We start from the raw sequence: 22,429 nt of genomic DNA, 5'->3' as shown, positions 1-22,429 counted from the left end.
ATCACCAGGTGCGGCAGTGAGCACCTTTGCCCACTAAGGCTTCTTATTGGCCCTCGACTTTATTTCCAAGGCAGCCTTCTCTTGTTATTTCCATAGCTGTGCCTTTGTGGGATAGATACTCCTGTCCCTGCCTTCCATCTTGCTGTAGGAATGCTGGAGCAGGGAGGACAGGCTTTTTAAACATAGGTTGCAGATGATGTGTTTATAAAAAGATAATGAGGTATAAGATACGTTCTATGGGGGTGTGGTGAGGTATGGGGGGAGGGGGTGTCTTAGTGGGTCCATGTCAAGGTATCTCTTCCCACTGAGGGACCAGTCACATGACTGGTATAGTACAGAACAGAGGATATGGGAAGGGGAGTTAAGGGGGTAGTAGAGGCAGAGAAAGACAGAGAGAGGGAGAGAGAAGTAGAGGCAAGCCATGACCACCACGTGGGGAGAGGGAGGAAGGGAAAAGCCCAAGAGGGCAAGAGAGAAGCAAGCAGGAGGCAGGAGTAAGAGAGAGAGGAGGGGGCAAGCAGCCCCTTTTATAGCAGGCCAGGCCTACCTGGCTGTTGCCAGGTAATTGTGGGGTGGAGTTTAGACATAATGCTAACAGCAGGGGCCTGAACCATCTTGCTGGCCTAAGCAAATTGTTTTTTTCACTTTTGTTTCCCACTTGGAACCTACGTTCCTGAGACTGGTCTTGAACTCACGGACTCAAGCAACCTTCCACCTCACCAGGTACATGCCAGTATACCTGGCATTTGAAGGTTTTTTAGAAGACAAAGATTCCTTTTTTGGTTTTGGTTTTTTTTTGTTTTTTTGTTTTTGTTTTTGGCTTGTTTGTTTTTACCTCCATTAGACAAGCCAAAACTTTTAATCCAATTCAATCTAGTTCTTAGCAAGAGGCTCGATGATCTTTGTGGCCTTTTCCACTGGCTCTAAATGAATGTGGAACCCCTTGAAGAACTTCCAGGAGCTGCTAATGTAAGATTTGTGGTAGCTCAAAATGACCATGGTTGTAAAGAGTTAAGTAAATGTGTTCTTTTCCCAGAATTTGCCTCACTGCAAGGTGTGCTAAGAGATAGTCCTCTGATTGTATAGAAAAGCCCACACAATGTCTCCAGTCCTTAAGTTTACCCACTAAGAGATAGTCCTCTGATTGTATAGAAAAGCCCACACAATGTCTCCAGTCCTTAAGTCTGCCCCCTTAATGCAGTTAAAGGTTAACCAATGATAAACTGCCAGCCCTAAACTGTGACTGAGGACTGCTCTAAAAAATGTATAAAAGGTGTGTGCTTTAGCTACTAGGGGTCGTTTCCATCCCGATTCCAGGATGACCCTAGCTTGCTGGATTGATAAACCTCTTGCTTTTTGCATCGATCTCCTTCTCTGTGTCTCTAGGAGTGGGACATCCCAGACTTAAGGCTTTTTGGGTCTTACACTCACAATGGCTGTCCTTCCATAGGCTAGGCTGTGACATTACTTCCCCTTTCTAGTCCACTGCAGTAAGCTTCCATTTGTCTTCCTCTCCGGCAGTCCAGCCAACTCACAACTCCTCTTGGTGCTTCTCCACCAGGTTGGGGCAAAATGAGCATTCTCACCGTCTGACCTAGGGTGGCAGTGGGGCACCAGCACCCCAGCTGGACGCAAGTAAGTGATAATACCACAAAGAACAAAAACAAAAACACAAAAACAAAAAACCAACAACAACTACCCTCCTTTGTAATTTTACCATATTCTCCCCTACCAAAGAACACCTGTGCTTAATCTGGCCCTCAGATTTTACTTTGTCGCTATCCCACAACAAAATACAAAACAGTTCCTATTCACATCCTTGATAACATGGAGACCCCAGTGCTAATTTTAGGGAAGTACTGTCCTCTCTACCTTGATTTGCAAATCCACCAGCCCAGCACCGACCCCAACACTCACTCCCCACCCCCTAGTCTTCTTTGCAATGTGGCTGGGATACTGAATGCAGGGGGAAAAAAAATGTAATCAAGACTTTTACCTGGCTGGAGAGAAGGCTCAGTGGTTAAGAGCACTGACTGCTCTTCCAGAGGTCTTGAGTTTACATCCCAGCAGCCACATGGTGGCTCACAACCATCTGTAATGGAATCTGATGGTGTGTCTGAAGACAGCTACAGTGTACTTATATATAATAAATATATGTATATAATAAATCTCAAAAAAAAAAAAAGGAGACCTTTACCTAGAAAGCATGAGTGCTCTGAGCATGCTCGGTTCAACATACTGAACCAAGTTTACTGTGTGCACAAAGAATGCCACACTGAAGCTCAGTGACTTGGACTGGTTCTTAAATGTCTCCAAACAATTCTATGATGAAACAAAAAGGAATGACAGCTTTGAAGGTGTTAATGGGACCTTAGTAGCCAACAATCCCAAAGACTTAGGACAATAAAAATGTATTTCTTAGTCAAATGATAATTTAAAAGAAGACCTTTATATGCCCCTAATTATAGCTCCAGGACAGCAGAATGGATCAGTTTTGAAATAACTCAAGCAATTTTAATAATCCACAAAGATTCCAAGGTGACTCCCTGCAGGTGGCTATCCCACAGCCAATCTGGTCCCCTAATGAAGGCAATAAAGGCGATTTCACAGTAGGAAGCAATGAAAAAGGGGGTAGGGCTTAGGAAAAGGGGGCCATTGAGATTGTTTACCAGCTGAGTGACCCCAAGGCAGATTACTTATTTAATAACTTCTCCAGAGACTGCGGGGGGGGGGGGGGGGGGGGCGCTAGAATTAGATCCAACCTCCAGTATGCAAGGAAACTCTCAGTTCAAAGATAATAAACCTTCACAAAGACCCACAGTGCTTTGTAAACTGCCATGGCCAAAACACAGAGAAGGTGCTAGGAATCCTGGAGCCTCACAAAGGGAACCCGTTACTCACAAGTCTGGTGAATTATGTGTTAAAATGTCCTACTGTTATTTTAAAAAGGAGCTAGGACAGGACTCAGTCTCACACCTACCAAAAGTAGCAGGCCAGCAGCAGTCAGCTCAGTGCCATTATGGTTTATAAACGGAAACTGCAACATTGTAGAAGAAACCAGGGAAAACACCATGCCTGTAACTCTAAAGAATCGCCTGGGTCCCAGAAGAAAAACTGCTATGTACAGAGGCAACAGCTGTTTTGTGGTTGAACATGGAATGTCCCCATGGGCTCCAGTGTCCCCAGGTGATGGCTCTGTTTTGGAAGGCTGTGAGACCTCACAAGGGGAAGTCGGCACTCTGCGGGTGCCTTGACGTTTTAGAGCCAGGCCCTGACGGTCTTATTCTTTGCTTCCTACAGATGCAATTCGACTAGGCACATCTCTGGCACCAAGCACTTCCTGTCATGGCAGACTGTATCTCCACAAACCGTAAGCCAAAGGACAAGAACAAAAGCCAAGGTTTTCTCCCCTGAACTGCTGCGTGTAAGGCAAAGGTCACAGCACTGAGAAAGAAATCCCTACGTGTATTAAATGGCTACCGTATTACCTCCCTCTCACACCAAGGACAGATTTCTCTAGGCAACATTTCAATATTAAGTCTTGGCCTCCCTCAGCCTCTGGATACTGGAATCACTACAGGTGTGCACCACCACATCTGGTTGAAATCTTGACTTTTTACCCACAGCAAGTTTCAAACTGCAAACACTCAGGCTGCAGTGCAGACAGCTGCATTCTGTTGGAAGCCAACTTCCTGTCTGGGGCTGTCTGACAGCCCACACTGCAGCTCTCCAGCACAGCATTAAATCTTGGACAAACAGGTAACCTTTCATAGCTCCTGACAACTGGCTCACTGGACAGGAAAATCCATTACTATTTGAAGTTGAAGATTTGCCTGGTGAACACTTTTTTTTTTTGAAGGTTTATTTATCGTTATATGTAAGTACACTGTAGCTGTCTTCAGACACACCAGAAGAGGGCATCAGATGCCATTACAGATGGTTGTGAGCCACCATGTGTTTGCTGGGATTTGAACTCAGGACCTTCGGAAAAGCAGTCGGTGCTCTTAACTGCTGAGCCATCTCTTCAGCCCCATGTTGAGCACTCTTACAGTCTTGGACCTCTAAGACATTTTCTGGATTTCCCATGCCTCATTCTGCCATCTGCCCTGCAATGAGCAATAAAAATGGACCACAAATGGTGCTGAGATAAGGAAATGAAGTCCAAAACAAAACATGGAATAGGAAGGCTGGAAAAAAAAAAATGAAATGAGCCATAGGAGTTGGAACTGTTTTTATAATTAAACGTTGGCCCCCAATCAAATGCAGAAGAGAGATTTCTGACAGCTGGTCCCCAAAGAGCAGTTCTCCAGAAAACAGTGTCTGAGACAATTCAAAGGGTCCTTGTGGTGCGCACTGCCCTGAATCAAACCTGCCACCACCCCAGAGCTACCGTTGAACACTGCAGTGACCTCAGCCGTGTGACAAGCCTGCAGCCCTCACGCCAGGCCTAGCCTATAGCCTAACTCCACTGCTCTGCAGGTGCTGGAAGTTCCCCAGGCACCCTTCCGTGCAGGAGTAAACACTGGGCACAATCACTTGGCTTTTATGGACAAGCCATTTAAGTCTCTTACAGGTCTGTCTCCTCATCTGGAAAATAGGAGGGCGGGACTCCACTAATTGCTAATGTCTCTTTCAGCTGTAGAAAAACCCTCAGGGATTCAAAATTAGCAGTTGGTGGAAGCGCCTGTGGTTTCCCGAACGGTTTGTTGTTGTTGTTTTTTAAAAATAAACCTCTAACATCCCACATCCCATAGTGGGACTATTACACACCTCGATCTAGTACTCAAAGATCTAGTACCCCCTCTTCCCTTTCAACATGGGTCAGAAAGCTTGAAAGCAAACTACCGATAAACCTAAAGGACTGTTCTTCAGCCTTTTTATTAGGATTGTAATATGTCCACACTCGGCTCCCATACTAGTTATATGACCCATGGATGGGTTGGGATGAGGACAGAGGAGATCTGACCAGCAGCATGGTGGAAATGGGCAGCAGGCAGGACACCCACACAGTGACTGCTAATGGGAGAAAGAAGCAGGCAAAACCTGTTGAAGAAAAGGGAGCCAAGACAAGGGCGCGAGTCAGTGCCAGAGGAGATCACAGCAAGCGTCTTGGAAAGGAAAGAGACAAATGTCAGTCAAAGCCCCACTTATTCACGTGACAGACACCGGATGCCTACTGTGTGCAGGGAACAGAACTGGACACCAGGAGATAAATCTGCTCGGTGGGATAAAGGCGAGGCCACAGCTACTGAAAGAAAAGGCAGATAATGCACCATGACATAAAGGTGCCACAAAAGAGGCTCTGCTGCTAGAAGATCGGGGGAGGATGTGAGTTCCCAGTGACAGACCAGGCAAAGGAGGCTTCTTAGGAAGGATGACACTAAAGTCTTAAGCAGAGCAGAAACAAAGGTGCTCAAGGAGATCAAGATGAGTAAGCACGAGTGCCTGGGTTAGATAATGAGACACAAGGCAGGAAGAGAGGGGTGGTCTTAACAATCCCAGTGGTCCTGAGGGATAGGACTACACTGGGTTGATGGATTGGAGCCAGACTGAGAATTCAGAAAGCAGCCTTAGAAACGGAATTTAAATGCCATGGAAGGAGAAGAGGAAGCTGACATGCTAGCAACAAGAAAGAAACTAAAACCCTGGCCCATAAAATTAACATAAGCTCTGTATCCACCGTGTGTAAACTCCCTCCGAAGAGACAAAAGCAAGAAGAGGACAAAAAGTCTTGGACGGTGGCAGGATATGAACCTATTAAACAAGGAACGTGAAGCACTTGGACCAGGTGGCCGAGCCACCAGTGAGCAGCACAGCCAGCCACATGGCTAAGATCAAGGAGGCAAGGTGGAGGGTGGAGCTGTCCCAGCTTCCAGTTGCCAAGGTGACAGTCAATGCTGCATCCTGGCTCTCCAAGTCATGCACATCCAGCCACTGGTGTCCTCACCGTCCTTAGCCAGATTCAAAAGGAAAACCTCAGGAAATTCTACCAGGGCAAGAAGTACAAGCCTCTGGACCCAAGAAGACTACCATGAGCCTCCTGCTCCCCAAGCACGAAGAGAAGGTCAAGACCTGAGGTGGCCACAACAGCAGAGCACAAGACTGGCCAAGAAGACAAAAACAGGGAATTTGACTACATCAAAGAGTGGGTCGAGAGAGAAACAGGAAAAGAGCTGGGAAAAACCGTTCTCGGTGCACACACTGTGATACCCTGCCCATCTGCCTCCTGTAAACACTTCCACGAAGATCCCCTCTTTGCCACTGGGACAGCTAATCATCGTTGTCAACCGACTGGATTTGGAATCACTCAGCAAATACAGCTGTGGGTGTCTTCCAGCATATTCTGGAGAGTGAAGACCAACCTCACAATCCCATGAGCAGGAGGTGTGTGTGTGTGTGTGTGTGAGAGAGAGAGAGAGAGAGACAGAGAGAGACAGAGAGAGAGACAGACAGAGAGAGACAGAGACAGACTAGCTAAAGGGGGGGGGTGCGGGCAGAGAGTACCAGCATCCCCTGCTGCCTGCTCCCTGGTCTCTGCTGACCCTAGGTGCTCACCACAAGCTCCAGCCACCATGAACTCTGCCAAATTGTCCCCACCAGGTCAGACTGACTGTACCCTCTTGAAACATGAGTCAAAAGAAACCTTTCCTCCTTTCTACTGTTCTGCCTCAGGTATTTTGTCACAGCGACAACAAAAGCAATTCATGAGGCCACACTCTATTCTCTAGAGTAGTCACAGCAAATGCTTAAACCAGTTTCAAATCATCCGTGGTCTCCCATGAGGCTGTTAGGGATTGTGGGTCCCCTGCCTTCCCACCTGCTTCATACCTCCCCCCTCATTCACCTCACTCTGACCTTCTATCACTCAGTTTTCAATTTCTCAAAAAAAAAAAAAAAGGTATTCATTTCCCCAGGCAACACACTTGCGCTCACTTTCCTGGCTGAAGTATTCTTCCCAACACAGTTCAGGAGGAGGCTTGGTATGGGTCTTGAGTTCACCTTCCCTCTAACATAGTTGTCTGGCACATAGCAGGGGCTCCCTGCATTGGCTGAAAGAATGCACCCCATGGTTTTCTTTCTGGCATCTGTCTCACCCTTGTTTCAGGACTACACTTCTGAAAGGCTGCTGGATATCCACTGCTCAAACATGGCGTACTAAGTACATTAGAAACCAAACCTTCCAACGTTTCCAAACCAGTTCCTCCGCCTCCCGAAAGCAATAATATGATCTACACCGTAGACTTCACAACAACGAGGTTCTCATTCATTTGCTCCACCTGTCCAAAATCCTAATCACCTCTGAAAGGGAATTCGAGGATCACTTCATTCATGAATGCATTTAATCAACCGGTTACTCATTCAACAAAAACCCGGAGCCTCTTACAAGGGAAACGCACTGTGTTAAACACAGGAAAAGGAAGAAGACAGTCAAATCAGCTCACAAATATTTAGAGACTGAAACACTGGGAGGCGCTTGACACTAGGAGAAAGAAAGAATTGAGTTTAAGCCTCAGGAAACAAGCTCTGGCGATGAGCTGATTGAATGAGATGTAAGCTTACAACAGAAGCTAGGATGCGAGTGGGCGGGTCAGCCGGGTCAGCCAGGTCAGCCAGGTGCAGGAAGCAGAGCAGGGGTGGCCCATCCTAAGGCACTGAATGGGCTGCCTTATATTAAACTTGTCCCATACTCATGTTGCTGGTTGTTACCTGAGAGGACACAGTGTCTCTTACAAACCAACACACACACCCCCAGGAGATGCTGAGTCACACGTCTGGTACCTAGGAGTCCAAGCTTGTAAATTCCCCCAGGAGAGTTGGACGTGCATACGCCTGTCTATCCACTCAGTGACTACACACTGATCCTTCTCTCCTGAGAAAGCACTAAGGTCAGTATGGTACACTGTCTCAAAATTAGCAGCAATGATCCTAACCATAATTATTAGTACATGTCCTTTTGCATGGTGACTTCAACACTATCCTTCATGAAGTCAGGTTCACACACTAGCCTGTTGGCTCTGGGCTATATTTAGCCAAACCAACGAGGACAAAAGTGATCAGTTGGAAGATTCTGACCTTGCAGCTTCCTTTATGGCCTAGGAGCTTGATCTTGCTCAATGAGGAGACAGGTAGACTTCATGGAGGACAACCAAGAAGTCTCAACCAACAACTAGCAACAAGACCCAAGCATGTGAATAAAGCCAAGTGATCCGTGCTAGCATCACATGGAGCAGTGGTCCGTACCAGCATCTCTAGAAGCACCATGAGCCCTCAGGGCATAGGCAACAGCACTGGGCGGGGTGGGGTGGGGGAAGGGAGACAAGAATATACATGCAGTGCATTGCAAGAATACACACTACCAAAAGCTTTGGGGTAATTTATTCTACATTAATCCATTTAAGTGGGACAACACAAAATTTAAAACTTTTTAAAATTATTTTGTTATTAGATATTTTCTTTATTTACATTCCAAATGCTATCCCGAAAGTTCCCTATACCTTCTCCCCTCAAAACTTTCAATAGCGGTCATTCAAATGTTTCCTAATTTTGATGATCCTCATATTCATCGAAATAACTCCCTCCCCTTTAACTTAAGGGCATTTTTACTCTTCAGTCTCTGAAGCTCATTAGGAACAATGAATCAGACTCCCCCAGGCCACCCCACTTGTACCTGGAGATGGGATCAAGCAATCCTTTAAGCGTTTGCTTCTCTAGGCTAATAACTTTTTAACAAACCGGACAGATTTTTCAATTTTTTTTCCAAGACAGGGTTTCTTTGTCTTGTCCTGGATATCCTAAAACTTGCCCTGTAGACCAGGCTGGCCTTGAACTCAGAGATCCACCTGCCTCTGCTTTCCAACTGCTGGGATCAAAGGCACGGGATCAAAATGACCACCTGGCTATTTTTCAACTCATTTATTCATTTCTCAAGTATAATGGGACCAAAATTGCATGTCATTTGTATCTAACAGACGTTATTTCCAAGCCTCAATCAGTTTTTCTATAATCTAATTTCACAGTTGAAGTGTAAGAGTAGCCCCAAAAGTTATGCTCCACAAACGTCTATGCGACCTTCTCTGCTCCTCACAGTTCGTTCCACCTCATGCCTCCTCTCTGGTCTCACAGCAGGACCGGAAGCTGCGACACTTGGAAAGCCTGAAGGACAGTAACTCAGTGGAAAGGGGCTCTGGCCTAGAAATGAGGCACCCAATCCCCGGCATGGCGCGCAGGGCGGGGCAGGGGAGGGGAGACAAGAATACACATGCAGAGCCCAAGAAGTTGGAGCTAAGAGTAATGGGGTCTTGCCACAGGTCAGGAGACAGGATCCCTTGAGTTCCTCCTCCTCCTCCTCCCTAGATTGTAAAGTGGCCTTGTAAACAGTGACCCTTAGCTCTTCCCTTCTGAGCAAATGCACCCATTATGTAGAACAGGACAGTGCTTATTTAATTACAAAGACACCAGCTAGTTGCTTAATGCATTAAAAGAACACTTCCCCCGCGTCTGAATTGCACATGAATAAATGTTTCTATATGAGAACTAGTTTATATAACCACTAGTTTAAATAAAAAAAAAGGGTTCGGGGTGTGGGGGGGGAATAAAGCCAACCCAACACAGGGTTATAGTAGGCATCAGAAAAAATACAGAAAGCATTTTGTAAAGCACTATAAAAATGTTGCTGGGCAGTGGTGACGCATGCCTTTAAATCCCAGCACTCAGGAGGCAGAGGCAGGTGGATTTCTGAGTTCGAGGTCAACCTGGACTACAAAGTGAGTTCCAGGACAGCCAAGGCTATACAGAAAAACCCTGTCTTGAAAAACTAAAACTAACAAAAAAAAAAAAAAAAAAAAAAAAAAAACCAACCAAACAAAAAGCAATGGGGTTAAGCTGGCTCTGCTGCTTCTGTAGAAGATCTGGGCTTGGTTTCCTGCACCCCATCAGGCCGCTCACAACTGTCATTAACTCCAAAGCCATGATCTGATGCTCTCTTCTGGCCTCTGAAGACACCAGGCACACATGCACTGCACATACGCACATACAGGCAGTCAAACATACACACAAAATAAGAACACGGGGCAGCATGCCGGGCTGAGACTTCAGCAAGCCCTTCAATTGTCAAATGAACTCAGAGTGACCATCTAGATGGCAAGAGAAACACACAACAAGCAGCCATGAGTCTGCATTCATCCAACAGGAACCCAAAGCATCCATCTGATGAGAGCATATGGATCTTATAACACTTAAAAGAGCAATAATAAAGACATTTAGAATGTGGGTGATCCCTAGGGACCCATTTCAGCCACTCTGTCTGATAGAACAGGCTCCAGACTGAAGACCTGAAGTCAGTCAAGGAATGAGATAACTAGAGAATAAGATCAAAAGTGCAAGAGTGAGAGAGAGAACAAGAAAGGGGGAAGAGGGCTGGAAAGATGGCTCAGCGGTTAAGAGCACTGACTGCTCTTTCAGAGGTCCTGAGTTCAATTCCCAGCAACCACATGGTGGCTCACAACCATCTGTAATGAGATCTGATGCCCTCTTCTGGTGTCTCTAAAGACAGCTAGTGGGCTGGTGAGATGGCTCAGTGGGTAAGAGCACCCGACTGCTCTTCCGAAGGTCCAGAGTTCGAATCCCAGCAACCACATGGTGGCTCACAACCATCCGTAACGAGATCTGGCGCCCTCTTCTGGAGTGTCTGAAGACAGCTACAGTGTACTTACATATAATAAATAAATAAATCTTAAAAAAAAAATTCAGTTCTCTTAAAAAAAAAAAAAGAAAGGGGGAAGAGAGGAAGAGGGGAGAGGGGAGAGGAGGTAGAAGAGAAGAGAGGGGAAGGACATGGAGGGGAGGGAGACAGTTGTAGAAACCCAAATAAGGAAGCATTATGAAACTAGGGAGGTCAAAGGCTTCATAGATGTACAAACCTTTGGGGGATGAGATTCTGTCAGTCACGGAAGGGGCTGCTGTTAGGGAAAGGATTAATCTTTAAAGCAGTGGCCCTCAAACTTCCTAATGCTGCCTCCCTTTAATACAGTTTCTCAGGACCCCCCAGCCATAACGTTATTTTCATGGCTACCTCATAACTGTAATTCTGCTACTGTTATGAATGTAGTGTAAATATCTGTGTTTTCCAAAGGGTTTTCTGGACATCCCCAAAGGGGTAACAACCCACAGGTTGAGAACCACTGCCCTAAAGGGTTATGTCATGGCCAGGGGATGGACAATGACCAAGTCAGTGATGGTAGCTAAGGGAGATGGAGGCAGGCTGGTTCTGAGGAACCCAAGACAGAGTCAAGTCTGAAGCGCTTTACAAATCCTGGTAAGCAGGAATGGTTTAAGAAGTCTTGGGCAACAAGTGGAGACGATGGGAGTCTGCCGAAGCTAACCAGCAGAGTTCTGAGCAGGACTCCACCATGCAAAGCCAGTCTGTCTTTGGTATGTGACATCTTAGGAAAGAGTATTCTCTATGTTTGAAGAAGGCAGGCTCTGTCTGTAAGTATTCACAAAACAAAACTCTAAGCCAGTAGGGTGCTTAAAGAAAACAAAATGCAGTTAAAAACTGTTTCCTGAGGCTGGAGAGACAGCTTAGCAGTTAAAAGTACTTCTAGAGGACCCTGGTTCAATTCCCAGCACCCACATAGTGACTTACTATAACTGCAGTCCCAGGGGATCTGATGCCCTCTTCAGGGCTTGGCAGGCACCGGGCATGTATGTGTATAGTGTACATACATACATGCAAGCAAAACACCCATACACATAAAAATAAAGGAGTAAAATGCTTGTCCCTCACCACCACCAAACAGGGTCTCAATATGTAGCTCTGACTGCCCTTGAACTCACTCTGTAGACCAGGCTGGCCTTGAACTCATAGATCCACCTGTTCCTGGCTCCCAAATGTTAGGATTAAAGGCGTCCACAACTCTGGCTGGCTACGGGAATTTTGTTTTATCTGTAATTGAAAGCAATGACTGAGGATGAAGAAAAGCCCTATGAACAGTATTCCCATATAGCTAGCCGGACTTAGCAACCACAGGTCTACCACAGTTAGAGGATGTGAATGTAAAAACAAATGAAAGGATGGCAGGTATAATTAACAACGTACAAGCATACAGCAATATACACGGCATATAAGACAACAGATATGCCACATTCCTTGTATACAATGGCTAGCCTGCTCAGGTCTAACATCCGCTTAAGGATCACTTCAAAGAATGGAAGAGCTGGCTTTGGACTCCCAAACTGAGACCCCTTGATCCACATCTGAGGGCCCAAGGGTTCTCCCGTTTCTACAGCCAGCTTAGTCTGGCTTGAGGAAACAAAACCATCTGGGGTTACCTGCTTTTGCCTGTCTCATCTGAGTTCAGTAAGGTTGTGTACACGGTGACCTTATGCAGTTTTTGATAGCGGGAGTGGGGTGGGGAGGGGGTTTGGCTATGTCTCTCACGCAGTTTGTCAAGGTTTGTCCAATTGCCAGTAGGGCTCAAATCTGAGAAATACTGCTAGTCTAGAAAGATATAATGAGGGTAGCTGAATTTATGAACATATTTGAGGGTCCTGGAGGGAATGGGAGACGTCAAAGCCTTCAGCACCTTGGCATTTATGATAGTGAAAAAATGATAGGCTATTGGGAAAGGGAAAATGAAGCCTGCGGGGGTGGGGGGTGGGGGTGGGGAGCCACTCAGTAGTATGCCAGCCAGGCGGGATAGAAGGCAGGGCAGAGGGAGTGGGGGTGGGGTGGTAAGTGAAGGCTCCCTGCTGAAGTTCAGGGAAGCGTGAGCAGAAAACCATGTATCACCATCCCAGTGTGGTGTGTGACAAAATACACAAGATTCCCACATTCCCATTCTATGGCTGCAGCTATGGCTACATACTCTCTGGAGGAGCCTCACCCCGTCTTGGAAAGTAAGCAGCTGCTTTCAAGAAGTGACTTCTGGGCTAAATGAGCTGGCCAGGTGTTTCCGAGACACGTGCACAGAGCCTGGAGCCAGGGAGAAGCACAGGGGAGGAAGCAGAGTGTCCAGAGATGACACTGCCAGGTCACTTAGACAGAGTCTAGAGGCAAGGACAGGAAAGAGACGTGCATGCGGGGGGGACCTGAACTGAACCAGGAATGAGAGGAGGCTGTTCTTCACATCGGGTCAGAGGAAGGATGGTGGGCACGAAGCCATGGTAGACAGCGTTGCCCATAGCTCAGCAGCCAGGTACTAGGAAGGGAAACAAATGTACCTGCCTGCCTTTGCTTTCACCCTAACTTAGCTTGAGCAAACTGTTTCTCGCTCAGAAAAAGGGAACTAAGATATGACTGAAGCTACATAACTTTTAAACTATCATTGGTCTACTCAGGTCTAACACACCCAGAGCCCCTTAGAAAGGATATGTGTCCCCCTTAAGGACTTCGAAGATGGAAAAGCTGGCTTTAGACTCCCAGACTGAGAAGCCCTGATTCACATCTGAAGGCACCATTCTCCAGTGCTTACCCCCAGCCTAGTCTTGCTTAAGGAAACCAAGAAAAACCATCTGGGGTTACCTGCTTTTGCCTGTCTCAAAACACTGCCAAGGCAGACAGTGGGCTGCCCGAAGAAGCTGCGGCTGAGGTCGCTGGAGCCATGTTCGGATGAGATCATCTCAGGGGCCAGCAGCAGCTGCTCTCAGGGACAGTGAATGGTGCCGCCTGGGGACGGAGCTTTGGTAAGCAATGTTGCAACAGAGCTCAGGCTTCACCCAGGGCAGTGCTGACTCACGCCAGCAAAACTCCCATTTCCCAAACAGCCCAGCCGAGCCAGCAGCAACCAACTGCAGCCTAACAAAGAGACAAAGGTAGATTCACCCGGGGGTGGGGGAGAGCCAGGTGGAGCTCATTTCCCCCACTGCTAGAGCCCCTACCTGGGAAGCTCTGGTGGCCAGTTTCTGAAATTTCATCTCAGAACAGCCCGAGGCTCCCCACAGCCAGCTGCTGCAGGTAGCAGGCTCACAGCTCTGAAGATTTTCCCTGGAGGGTGATACACAAGTTGCTTTGCTTTGTAAAGGGTAACATTGGGGTCAGGGGGCTGGGAGAACTAGCCTAGTCCCTGGCGGCTGGTGGAATCCGACTGATGACTTTTTATCAGCCCTAACCAGCTGGCTTCTCTTTTCCCACCCAGCCTCCTCTGACCTCTCTATTTCCTTAGACAACTAGACTTCTCTCATTAAAACAAAACTAGCAGGGTCCTTTTCTTCCTCCCCAGTTGCCAAATTCCCTGCTACAGTGACAACGTCTACTGTCATATTTTTGGGATACCTAAGGAACATAAGAGGTTGGCTTTAGCATTCGTCCTTAAAAAGCAAAGTCCTTAAATGTGTATCAATTCTTTCTTATTAGCCTGTTTATTTAAAAATCAATTTGAGAATAACTGGCTCATCAAGAGCTATTCATTATTATTGAATTAACTCCTCTGACAGGCTAGAATTGGTGTTACACAAACACACACACACACACAAAGATCAAGGCCTCACAATCTGGGTGCTTTAATTTTCTGTGATGGGTATATCTGCCTGAGTGCGTGTCTCTGCACCATACTTGCACATGATGCCTGAGAAGGCCAGAAGAGGCTATCAGACCCTCTGGGACTGGAATTAATTAATGGATTGCTGCAAGCTGCCATGTAATGTAGGTGCTAGAAACTGAGTCCTCTGGAAAAAGAGCCAGAGCTCTTACCCACTGAGCCATGACCCTAGCTTCCGGATTCTTTAACAAGAAATTTGAAGTTCCTATCAGATCCTTTTGTTCTCTGGTGAAGAAATGCAAGTGCTCCCCTCGAATCCAACCATTAGGCTTGGCAATGACATTCACAACCCCTACACCTGGCCTCCTCCATCTTTCAAGGTACATTTCAGATGTCGTGAACTCTGGATGGAGCTGTCAGTCAATAAATGCTAGGTTAAAATGCATAGGCAAACCTGCCATGTGTGGTACACGACTTTAATCCCAGCACTCTGGAAGCAGAGGAGGGTGGCTTTCTGTGAATTCAAGGCCAGCCTGGTCTACACAGTGAGTTCCAGGACAGCCAGGGCTACACAGTGAGACCCTGTCTCAAAAATACCCACGCCAACAAACAAGAAATAGATGCAGACAGAATCTGACTTTAAAACTATGCTACTTTACCCCCTTCCAACAAACACGTTCTGTTTGGTTCCATTCACACAGTTCTAAAGAACTGTGACATTCCAGAAGGGCAGCGGCTGGGAGTGTTACAAACGCTGGCTGGTTTCCCTCCTGGTCAGTGTTGCCCATTTAGAAGCTGGAGGTATGTAAAAGCAAGTCCCCACAGCGTGTTAATTAGTCCTTCTCAAAGGATAAGGCATCGTTAGAGCAGCGTCCCCCTATTATCTCACCAGCCACACTCCAGAGAATCCTTCTGTAGCTGAGGATAAGCCCTCCACAGACTAACATAAAACAACTCTCCAGGGTCACATACGCCCAGCCTCTTTTAGCAGTGTGGTTACAAAACTATTATATTCGCTCCTCCTACTCTGGTGAAAAAAAATCTAGGCAGTGGGGTGCATGCTAGGAGCTGACATGAACCATGCCAACAACAACTGAGAGCACGGAACTCCTCAATCTGCTAAGATACCATTCAGCTACGGAGGGCCAGCCTTCTCCTGAGATTCTGATAGCTTTAATCCATTTCTCCAAAATACGGCCTCACTCCACCCTAGGACCTCCTTTTACACTGGAAAAGAAAAAGCTCATAAAAGATGCTAAATTTGAACTAATGGCTTCAGGCACACGAGGTTTTATGAGATTATGTAAAAATTGTGAGACTGTGGAAATAAAATAGTACTGGTTCTGTCATTTAAGTTCCTCCTATTTTAAAACTTAAACAACCCACCTCCCAAAATTATTAATAGGTTTTTTTTTAAATGGGTCGTTGCAGTACATATAAAAAAATAAATGAGCTGGGTGTGGGGGTGCATGTCTGTAATCCCAGCATTCAGGAGGCTGAGACAGAACATGATTATGAGGTTAGCCTGGGTACACAATAAGTTTTAGGCCAGCATGAAACCTCTCTCCCCCACACACAGTTCAAACAAACCCCAGGGGCCATGGAGATGGGTCCGTAGGTACTGGGCAAGCTAAGCTCTGTCCCAGAGGCAGTGATACAGTGTACACCTCTGTATTCTCAGCACTCAAAAGCAGGAATGGGAGGATAATCAGCTAGAAGCTCATGAGCCAGCTAATCTGGCCAGCGACCTCCTCAAACCCCGGGAGGTAGGTGAGAACTGAGACTTTTTTGTATGTAGCACAGACTGGCTTCAGTGAATGATCTTCCTCTCTCTGCCTCCTGAATGAAGAGACTGTAGGTATGCCCACCACTTAGTACAGTTCTTCTTGATAACAATATTTTTGTTTGTTTGTTTGGTTTGGTTTTTGGGTTTTTGAGACAGGGTTTCTCTGTGTAGCCCTGGCTGTCCTGGAATTCACTCTGTAGACCAGGCTGGCCTTGAACTCAGAAATCCGCCTGCCTCTGCCTCCCAAGTGCTGGGATTTCAAGGTGTGCGCCACTGCTGCCCAGCGACAATAAAATTAATCTTACATTCACATCCTTTCTCTGAAAGTGAAACAGTGAAACCCAAATTTCCAAGAACCAGTGGCGTCCAAGACACTGACAAATTCTAATCATTGGTGTGGAGGGCTCTTAATGACTAAGCATACCTTTTTTTTTTTTGAGGTTTATTTTATTTTTAAATGTGTAGGAGGAGATATATGTGTATATAAATGCAGTGCCTATGGAGGCCAGAAGTAGGCATCAGGTCTCCTTGGAGATAATGCTATGGATGATGTGGACGCTGGGACTCAAACTCAGGTCTTCTACAAAAGGAACAGTGCTCCCCACCCACCTCAGTCACCTCTGCAGCCACCCCCCTTTCAAATAAACAAGAGTACCTGCTATTCTAAAAAATAATATGGGTACCACATCATCTAATAAATCATAGAAATTAAGCAGGACAAATAAAGGAAGCTGTGGATACTCAAGAATAAATGTGGCGCTGCTTAAGAACCCTGAAGAGAGCCCAGGGATAGTGATGGTTTCCATCCCAGTCCCTCAACAGCTCTGAAGGAACAGACGTGGGATTGCATCGCAGGCAATTCAGACATAGACCAGCCTGCGACAGTGCCTGGAGGTTACTGCTGTTTGCCTGAGCACGCAGAGAGTAAAATGAAATGTTTTTTTTCAAAGATCATTGAGTTGAATGGTAGTCACATGGGTCCTTGACATCAGCCCTCCTACGCACGAGAACTGAGTGGAATATAACTGGACTGCTCCTTATTTTCTCGGTTGGGCTGCTATTTTTCTCAAGTCTCCAGAAGACAATTTTCCTAACTGCTGTCACCCGCAGGCTGGTTATACCGAGCCGCTCTCACACCTGGGATGCAGTACAAGGGACTTCATCGAATTTTTATTGCTGAGAAAATGCAAGTTCACTTGATTCCACAATAGTCAAATGAAACAAAGGAGACCACTTCCCCCTCGGGGACAGGCTGAAAGCTGAGGCTTTTGACTTCCTGATGAGGCAGTTTTCCCAGAAATTCAAACCATGGATGTTATAGAGCTCATATGTCTTGAGAGTGCCTAAATGTCAACTTATCGACACCGTATCAGCCAGTGCAGCTCACTGTAACATTTGGAAGCACAAACCTGCTGTATAAAATGGCCTCTCCTGGGAAAGAGAAGCTGTCGCCATAGCAGAGATCATTCCATCTTGGGGCCAGGAGGACCAAGCGGCCCTTTAATCTTTAACGAGCCACTTTCATGTTCAGACATAGGAACTGGCACAGCTGAGCCTCAACCAGCTTTTCAACAACCTCAAGCAGAATGAGGGTGTGCCACCCCAGCCTGTCCCCTGTTTACAGCTCCCAGAATCTGTTCTATAATGTAGTTGTGGGCACTTTATTATCCACTATGGTCTAATACTTCATAGGTCAGGAAAGGTATCCAATATCAAGAGGCTAGCAACCACCTACCTCAGGCACACTAAGATGCTAAGTTCCTGTAATAGAAAATGTAGCAAGCACGCTGCAACAGAAGGAGTTGAAGCTGTCAAGACACGGTCCAAGAACCTGACGAGGGGCTGGGAGAAAGGTGGCCCGCAATGAGATCAAATTGCTGTCGTGGGCAGCTCATTTCAGAACCTCGCAATGGAAATCTTAGAGCCATTTGTGGGTGTAATTTTCTACACAGGGCTATTTCTTAGCCTTCTTCCTGAGCTGCTCACACAGAAAAGGGGCAGAGAAGAAGCCCCGACATCAAATTCCATCACCCAAACGGCTCAAATGGCTGCATAATGAAGTGATTATTAGACTCCAGTCCTATTACTTGTCTTGCCCCAGTAACCTTCCCTCTCAGAGCACAGTAACTCAGTGCTGGAGACCATCTGAATCTGTAATCCCTTTCTATACACCTTTGGATTCTTTGTTTCCCAAAATTACATGTGTGTGTACGCGAGTGTGCACAGACACACAGACACACATATACACACACTCACACATACAAACTCATTCTCTCTCCCTTTCCTTCCCCCCCCCTCTAACACAGACACTCTCACTCACCATATTTCCCCCTCCTCAATACCATACACATCCTGCCTCATTAAGTCAAACCTCCAAAACGTTCACCCTGATTTCCACTAAAACGCCAAAGGACGCAGTTACCTTTGCTCACATCTCCAAGCCTAGGGAGCCTTGGTCAACAAGTGCTTCAGCTTTAAGGGTGAGTTCCAGCCAAGTAGATACAATTCCCTGCTCACCTACAGTTAACCATCAAACTGGCTTCGGTAGGCTATGGAAATTAAGGGATACGCATAGCTTAAATGTCTCATCAAGGTAATCAAAGTAATGGAGGAGGGAGAGAAGACAGGAGGAGTGATTTGAAAACAAAGACTGAACTGTACATTCTGGGAGCATTAAGAAAACACTCCATCTGACTGAGCAGCTGATGACAAGACAAACACCCGAAGGACTGCACACTCTCTGAAGCCGGCTGCGCTCAGTCCCCACCTCCCCAGGGTTCAGCAAGAGGGCTCATCACAAGGGAGGCTTGCATTATTTATAATGAATGAGGGAACACAGTCTAACATCCAGATTCTATCGATTCACCGGCGAATAAAGCTACTGCCTTATTTCAACCTGAGCCACAGATCAAGGAATAAAGCTTACCTTCCTTGGCTCCTTTAAAGGTAGGGGAAGGGGAGATGGGGCGAGGCTGATAAATGGGTGCTAAACAAGCGATAGATAGCAGTAAGAGGCGAGGAGACTGGACATGATGATAATATACTATGTATTTCTTAACGGCTGGAGAGTTTGACGATGACTGAGAAGACAGATATCATGGAAAGATTACACATTGCATACATGTTGAAACAGCACAAGGCACTCCATAAACATGTACACTTTTATAATTGATTATCGGTTTAAAAAATAAATTTAAAATTGGGATTTTTTTTTTTCTAAAAAGGCACTTCTGCTATCCCTTTTATAACAGAGCGTGAGTTACAGGAAGGATGCTCATCTTGTAACCTAACAAGGAGAATTACCACCATACCACGGTGGCCGGCAGGTGGGGAAGGCACACAGCTTCCTGACTGACACACACACAGAAGCAGAGAGAAATACAGCTACAAGTCTGCAACTGGCTCTGTAGAGGTGGACGCTTACCTTCTGTCTATGTGCACTCTGCACTGCTGCACTGTTTCTAAAGAAGCAGTTTGAACGACTTGGCTTTAAGGTTTTAAAACTACTTGACAAACAATTTGAATGTTTCGTTTTCAAGACAGGATTTCTCTGGGTAGCCCTGGCTGTCCTGGAACTCACTCTGTAGATCAGGCTGGCTGATTAAAGCTGGAATTAAGGCGCCCCCATCACCCGGCCTACTGAACAACTTGTGTTTGTAGTCAAATTTTGAGGGCATCGTCACAGAGGCAGATTTATAAAGAAGTCACCAGAAACTCCTAGTCTGGAATCCATGCTGTCAGGCAGGCGGGCGAGTGAGTTAGTCTTGATTCCAACTCATGACACACAGCAGCAGGGTTCTACAGTTGAGTCTTCAGAGCCCAGCACAGAGGCAGAGTCACAGGGAAGGCTAAAAACACACAACTCAAAACCTGTCTTTGCTGGCCAAGTCAACTTACTGAGTAATCTGATGAACTACAAAGTGAGCTCCAGGACAGCCAGGGCTATACAGAGAAACCCTGCCTCGAAAAACCAAAAAAATAAAAAAATAAAAAAAGCCAAATCCACCAGGGCCAGGAAGGAGCCTGCCCAGGTTGTAGGAACAAACAGAAAAACCCACAAAAAGAAAAGGTCGGAGGCCACCTGGCCAATACAACAAGACCTTGTTTCAAAACAACAAAGAGAAAGAAATCTAACCACGTGTCACCATAAGGCCCGGGCATTTAATAACTCAGCCAAATTAACACTTGTACTGGGGTCAGTGTACCTGCTGACCAGAGTCCTTTCCTTGGAACCCTCTTGGCAGAAGGAGAGAACCAATTCCAGCCAAGTTGTCTTCTACACATGTACCACGCAGGGCACATGCCTGTGCTGCACCCCCACCCCCCACACACACACCAAATAAATGTAAATTAAAAAAAAAAACCGGGCTGGTGAGATGGCTCAGCAGGTGAGAGCACCCAACTGCTCTTCCAAAGGTCCTTAGTTCAAATCCCAGCGACCACATGGTGGCTCACAACCATCCGTGGCAAGATCTGACTCCCTCTTCTGGTGTGTCTGAAGACAGCTAAAGTGTACTTACATGTAATAAATAAATAAATCTTTAAAAAAAAAAAAAAAAAAACCTTCTGTCTATACACATACCTGCAGCACGTGAATGTTCACCACTGCCTTATCTGTAACCATCCCAAAGTGGTAGCAACCAACATGCTCTAAAACAGGTGAATGGCCGACAATGCTCAGCCAAAAGAGAAAGGTTACTACTGCATGCAACTTGGTGGTGGTGTGCTAAGAGAAAAATGGCAGCCTCAACAGAGTCACATAGTGCCAAAAATCCATTTCCATACCATTTCCAAAATGACAAAAATAAAGAGCTAGAGATAACTAGTTGTCAAGAATCAGAGGGGGGGGGGGCTGGCGAGATGGCTCAGTGGGTAAGAGCACCCGACTGCTCTTCCGAAGGTCCAGAGTTCAAATCCCAGCAACCATCCGCAATGAGATCTGGCGCCCTCTTCTGGAATGTCTGAAGACAGCTACAGTGTACTTACATATAATAAATAAATAAATCTTAAAAAAAAAAAAAAGAATCAGAGGGGGTTGGGAGGATTGTGAGACTCTAAAGAGGGACCACAAGAAGATATGTGCAGGTGGAGGTATAGAACTGTGCTGACGTCCTGGTTCAATAATGGTTAAACAGATGACAGTTAAACCCCTGGGGAGAGCTGGGTGAGGGACACTTGATGCCTTAGTTAGTAAAGTTACTTTGTGCTGTGATGAAACACCATAATCAAAAGCAAGTCGGGGAGGGAAGGGTTAATTTGGCTCACAGTTCCCTATCAAAGGAAGTCAGGACAGAAACTCAAAACGGGGCAGGAGAGATGCAGAGGCCTTGGAGGAGTGCTGCTCGCTGGCTTGCTTCAGATGGTGTGCTCAGCCTGCTTTCTTAGAGTACCCAGGACCACCAGCCCAGGGATGGCATCACCTACCATGGACCGGACCCCTCCATCAATCACTGATTAAGAAAATGCCTTACAGCTGGTTCCTGAGGTATTTTCTCAACTCTGTCCCCTCCTTTCAGATGACTCTAGCTTGTGTGACAAGGTTGACATTAAGTCCAGCCAGCACACATGAAAACACTGCGATTTTGCAGCTCTTAAAAATTATGTTGAATTTCTTTTACGCGTGCGCCATGTACTGTCTGTTTGCTCACGGAGATCAGGGGACAACGTCAGAACTTGATTCTCTTCCTTTCACAACCTGGGTCCCAGAGAAAGACCCTGGGTCATCAGGCTTGGCAGCTGGGGTCTTTACCCACTGAGCCAGTTCACTGATGCTGGTTTTGCAATGTTTTGTGAAGCTGTAATTATCTCAAAATAAGAATGTGTTTAAGAGCACACACTGCCCTCCAAGGGGCTGGGCTAGATTCCCAGCACTACAGGGCACCTCACAACCAGATCCAGTGCTCCAGGGGACCTGACACTCCTGACTTCTGGGGACACAGACAAAGACACAAGCAAAACATTCATAGAGACAAGATTAAATAAATAAATATCCCTTTTTTAAAAAATAAAAGTTAAAAAAAAATCAGTAAAGGCTGGGTGTAGTAATGCATACCTTTAATCTCAGCACTCAGGAGGCTGAGGCAGGAAGAGCTCTGCGAGTTGAGGCAGTTCCAGGACAGCCAGGTTACATTAGAGAAACCCTGCATCAAAACAAAACAATCCCCCC

General features: G+C 46.3%; 1 protein-coding gene and 1 long non-coding RNA gene across 6 annotated transcripts in view; one reads left to right on the top strand and one right to left on the bottom strand.

Moving 5' to 3' along the window:
• The window catches only part of Rffl (ring finger and FYVE like domain containing E3 ubiquitin protein ligase), a 67,886-nt gene that overhangs the window by 28,692 nt on the left and 16,765 nt on the right, over positions 1 to 22,429 (bottom strand). For 2 of the 5 annotated variants that reach the window (XM_029483016.2, XM_029483018.2), the window contains exon 2: positions 13,523 to 13,666. The exons of 1 other annotated variant lie outside the window; for it this stretch is intronic. In XM_029483016.2, coding sequence (XP_029338876.1) covers positions 13,523 to 13,619 — 97 coding nt within the window. In that variant the 5' untranslated portion in view covers positions 13,620 to 13,666. Of the gene's footprint in view, positions 1 to 13,522; positions 13,667 to 15,366; positions 15,387 to 18,685; positions 20,237 to 22,429 lie in introns of those variants that run through there. 2 more of the 5 variants (XM_029483017.2, XM_085829753.1) reach the window with 2 other exon arrangements.
• On the top strand, positions 665 to 3,365 carry LOC110304693 (uncharacterized). The gene is made up of 3 exons (XR_002379098.3): positions 665 to 723; positions 1,562 to 1,635; positions 3,301 to 3,365. It is a non-coding gene; the product is annotated as an uncharacterized LOC110304693 (long non-coding RNA).

The sequence above is a fragment of the Mus caroli genome, unplaced genomic scaffold, assembly GCF_978045245.1.
Source record: "Mus caroli unplaced genomic scaffold, Mus_caroli_1 scaffold_13, whole genome shotgun sequence".
NCBI lineage: Eukaryota > Metazoa > Chordata > Mammalia > Rodentia > Muridae > Mus > Mus caroli.
Note: the sequence above shows the minus strand (reverse complement) of the source record. Positions and strands in the feature narration are given on the sequence as shown.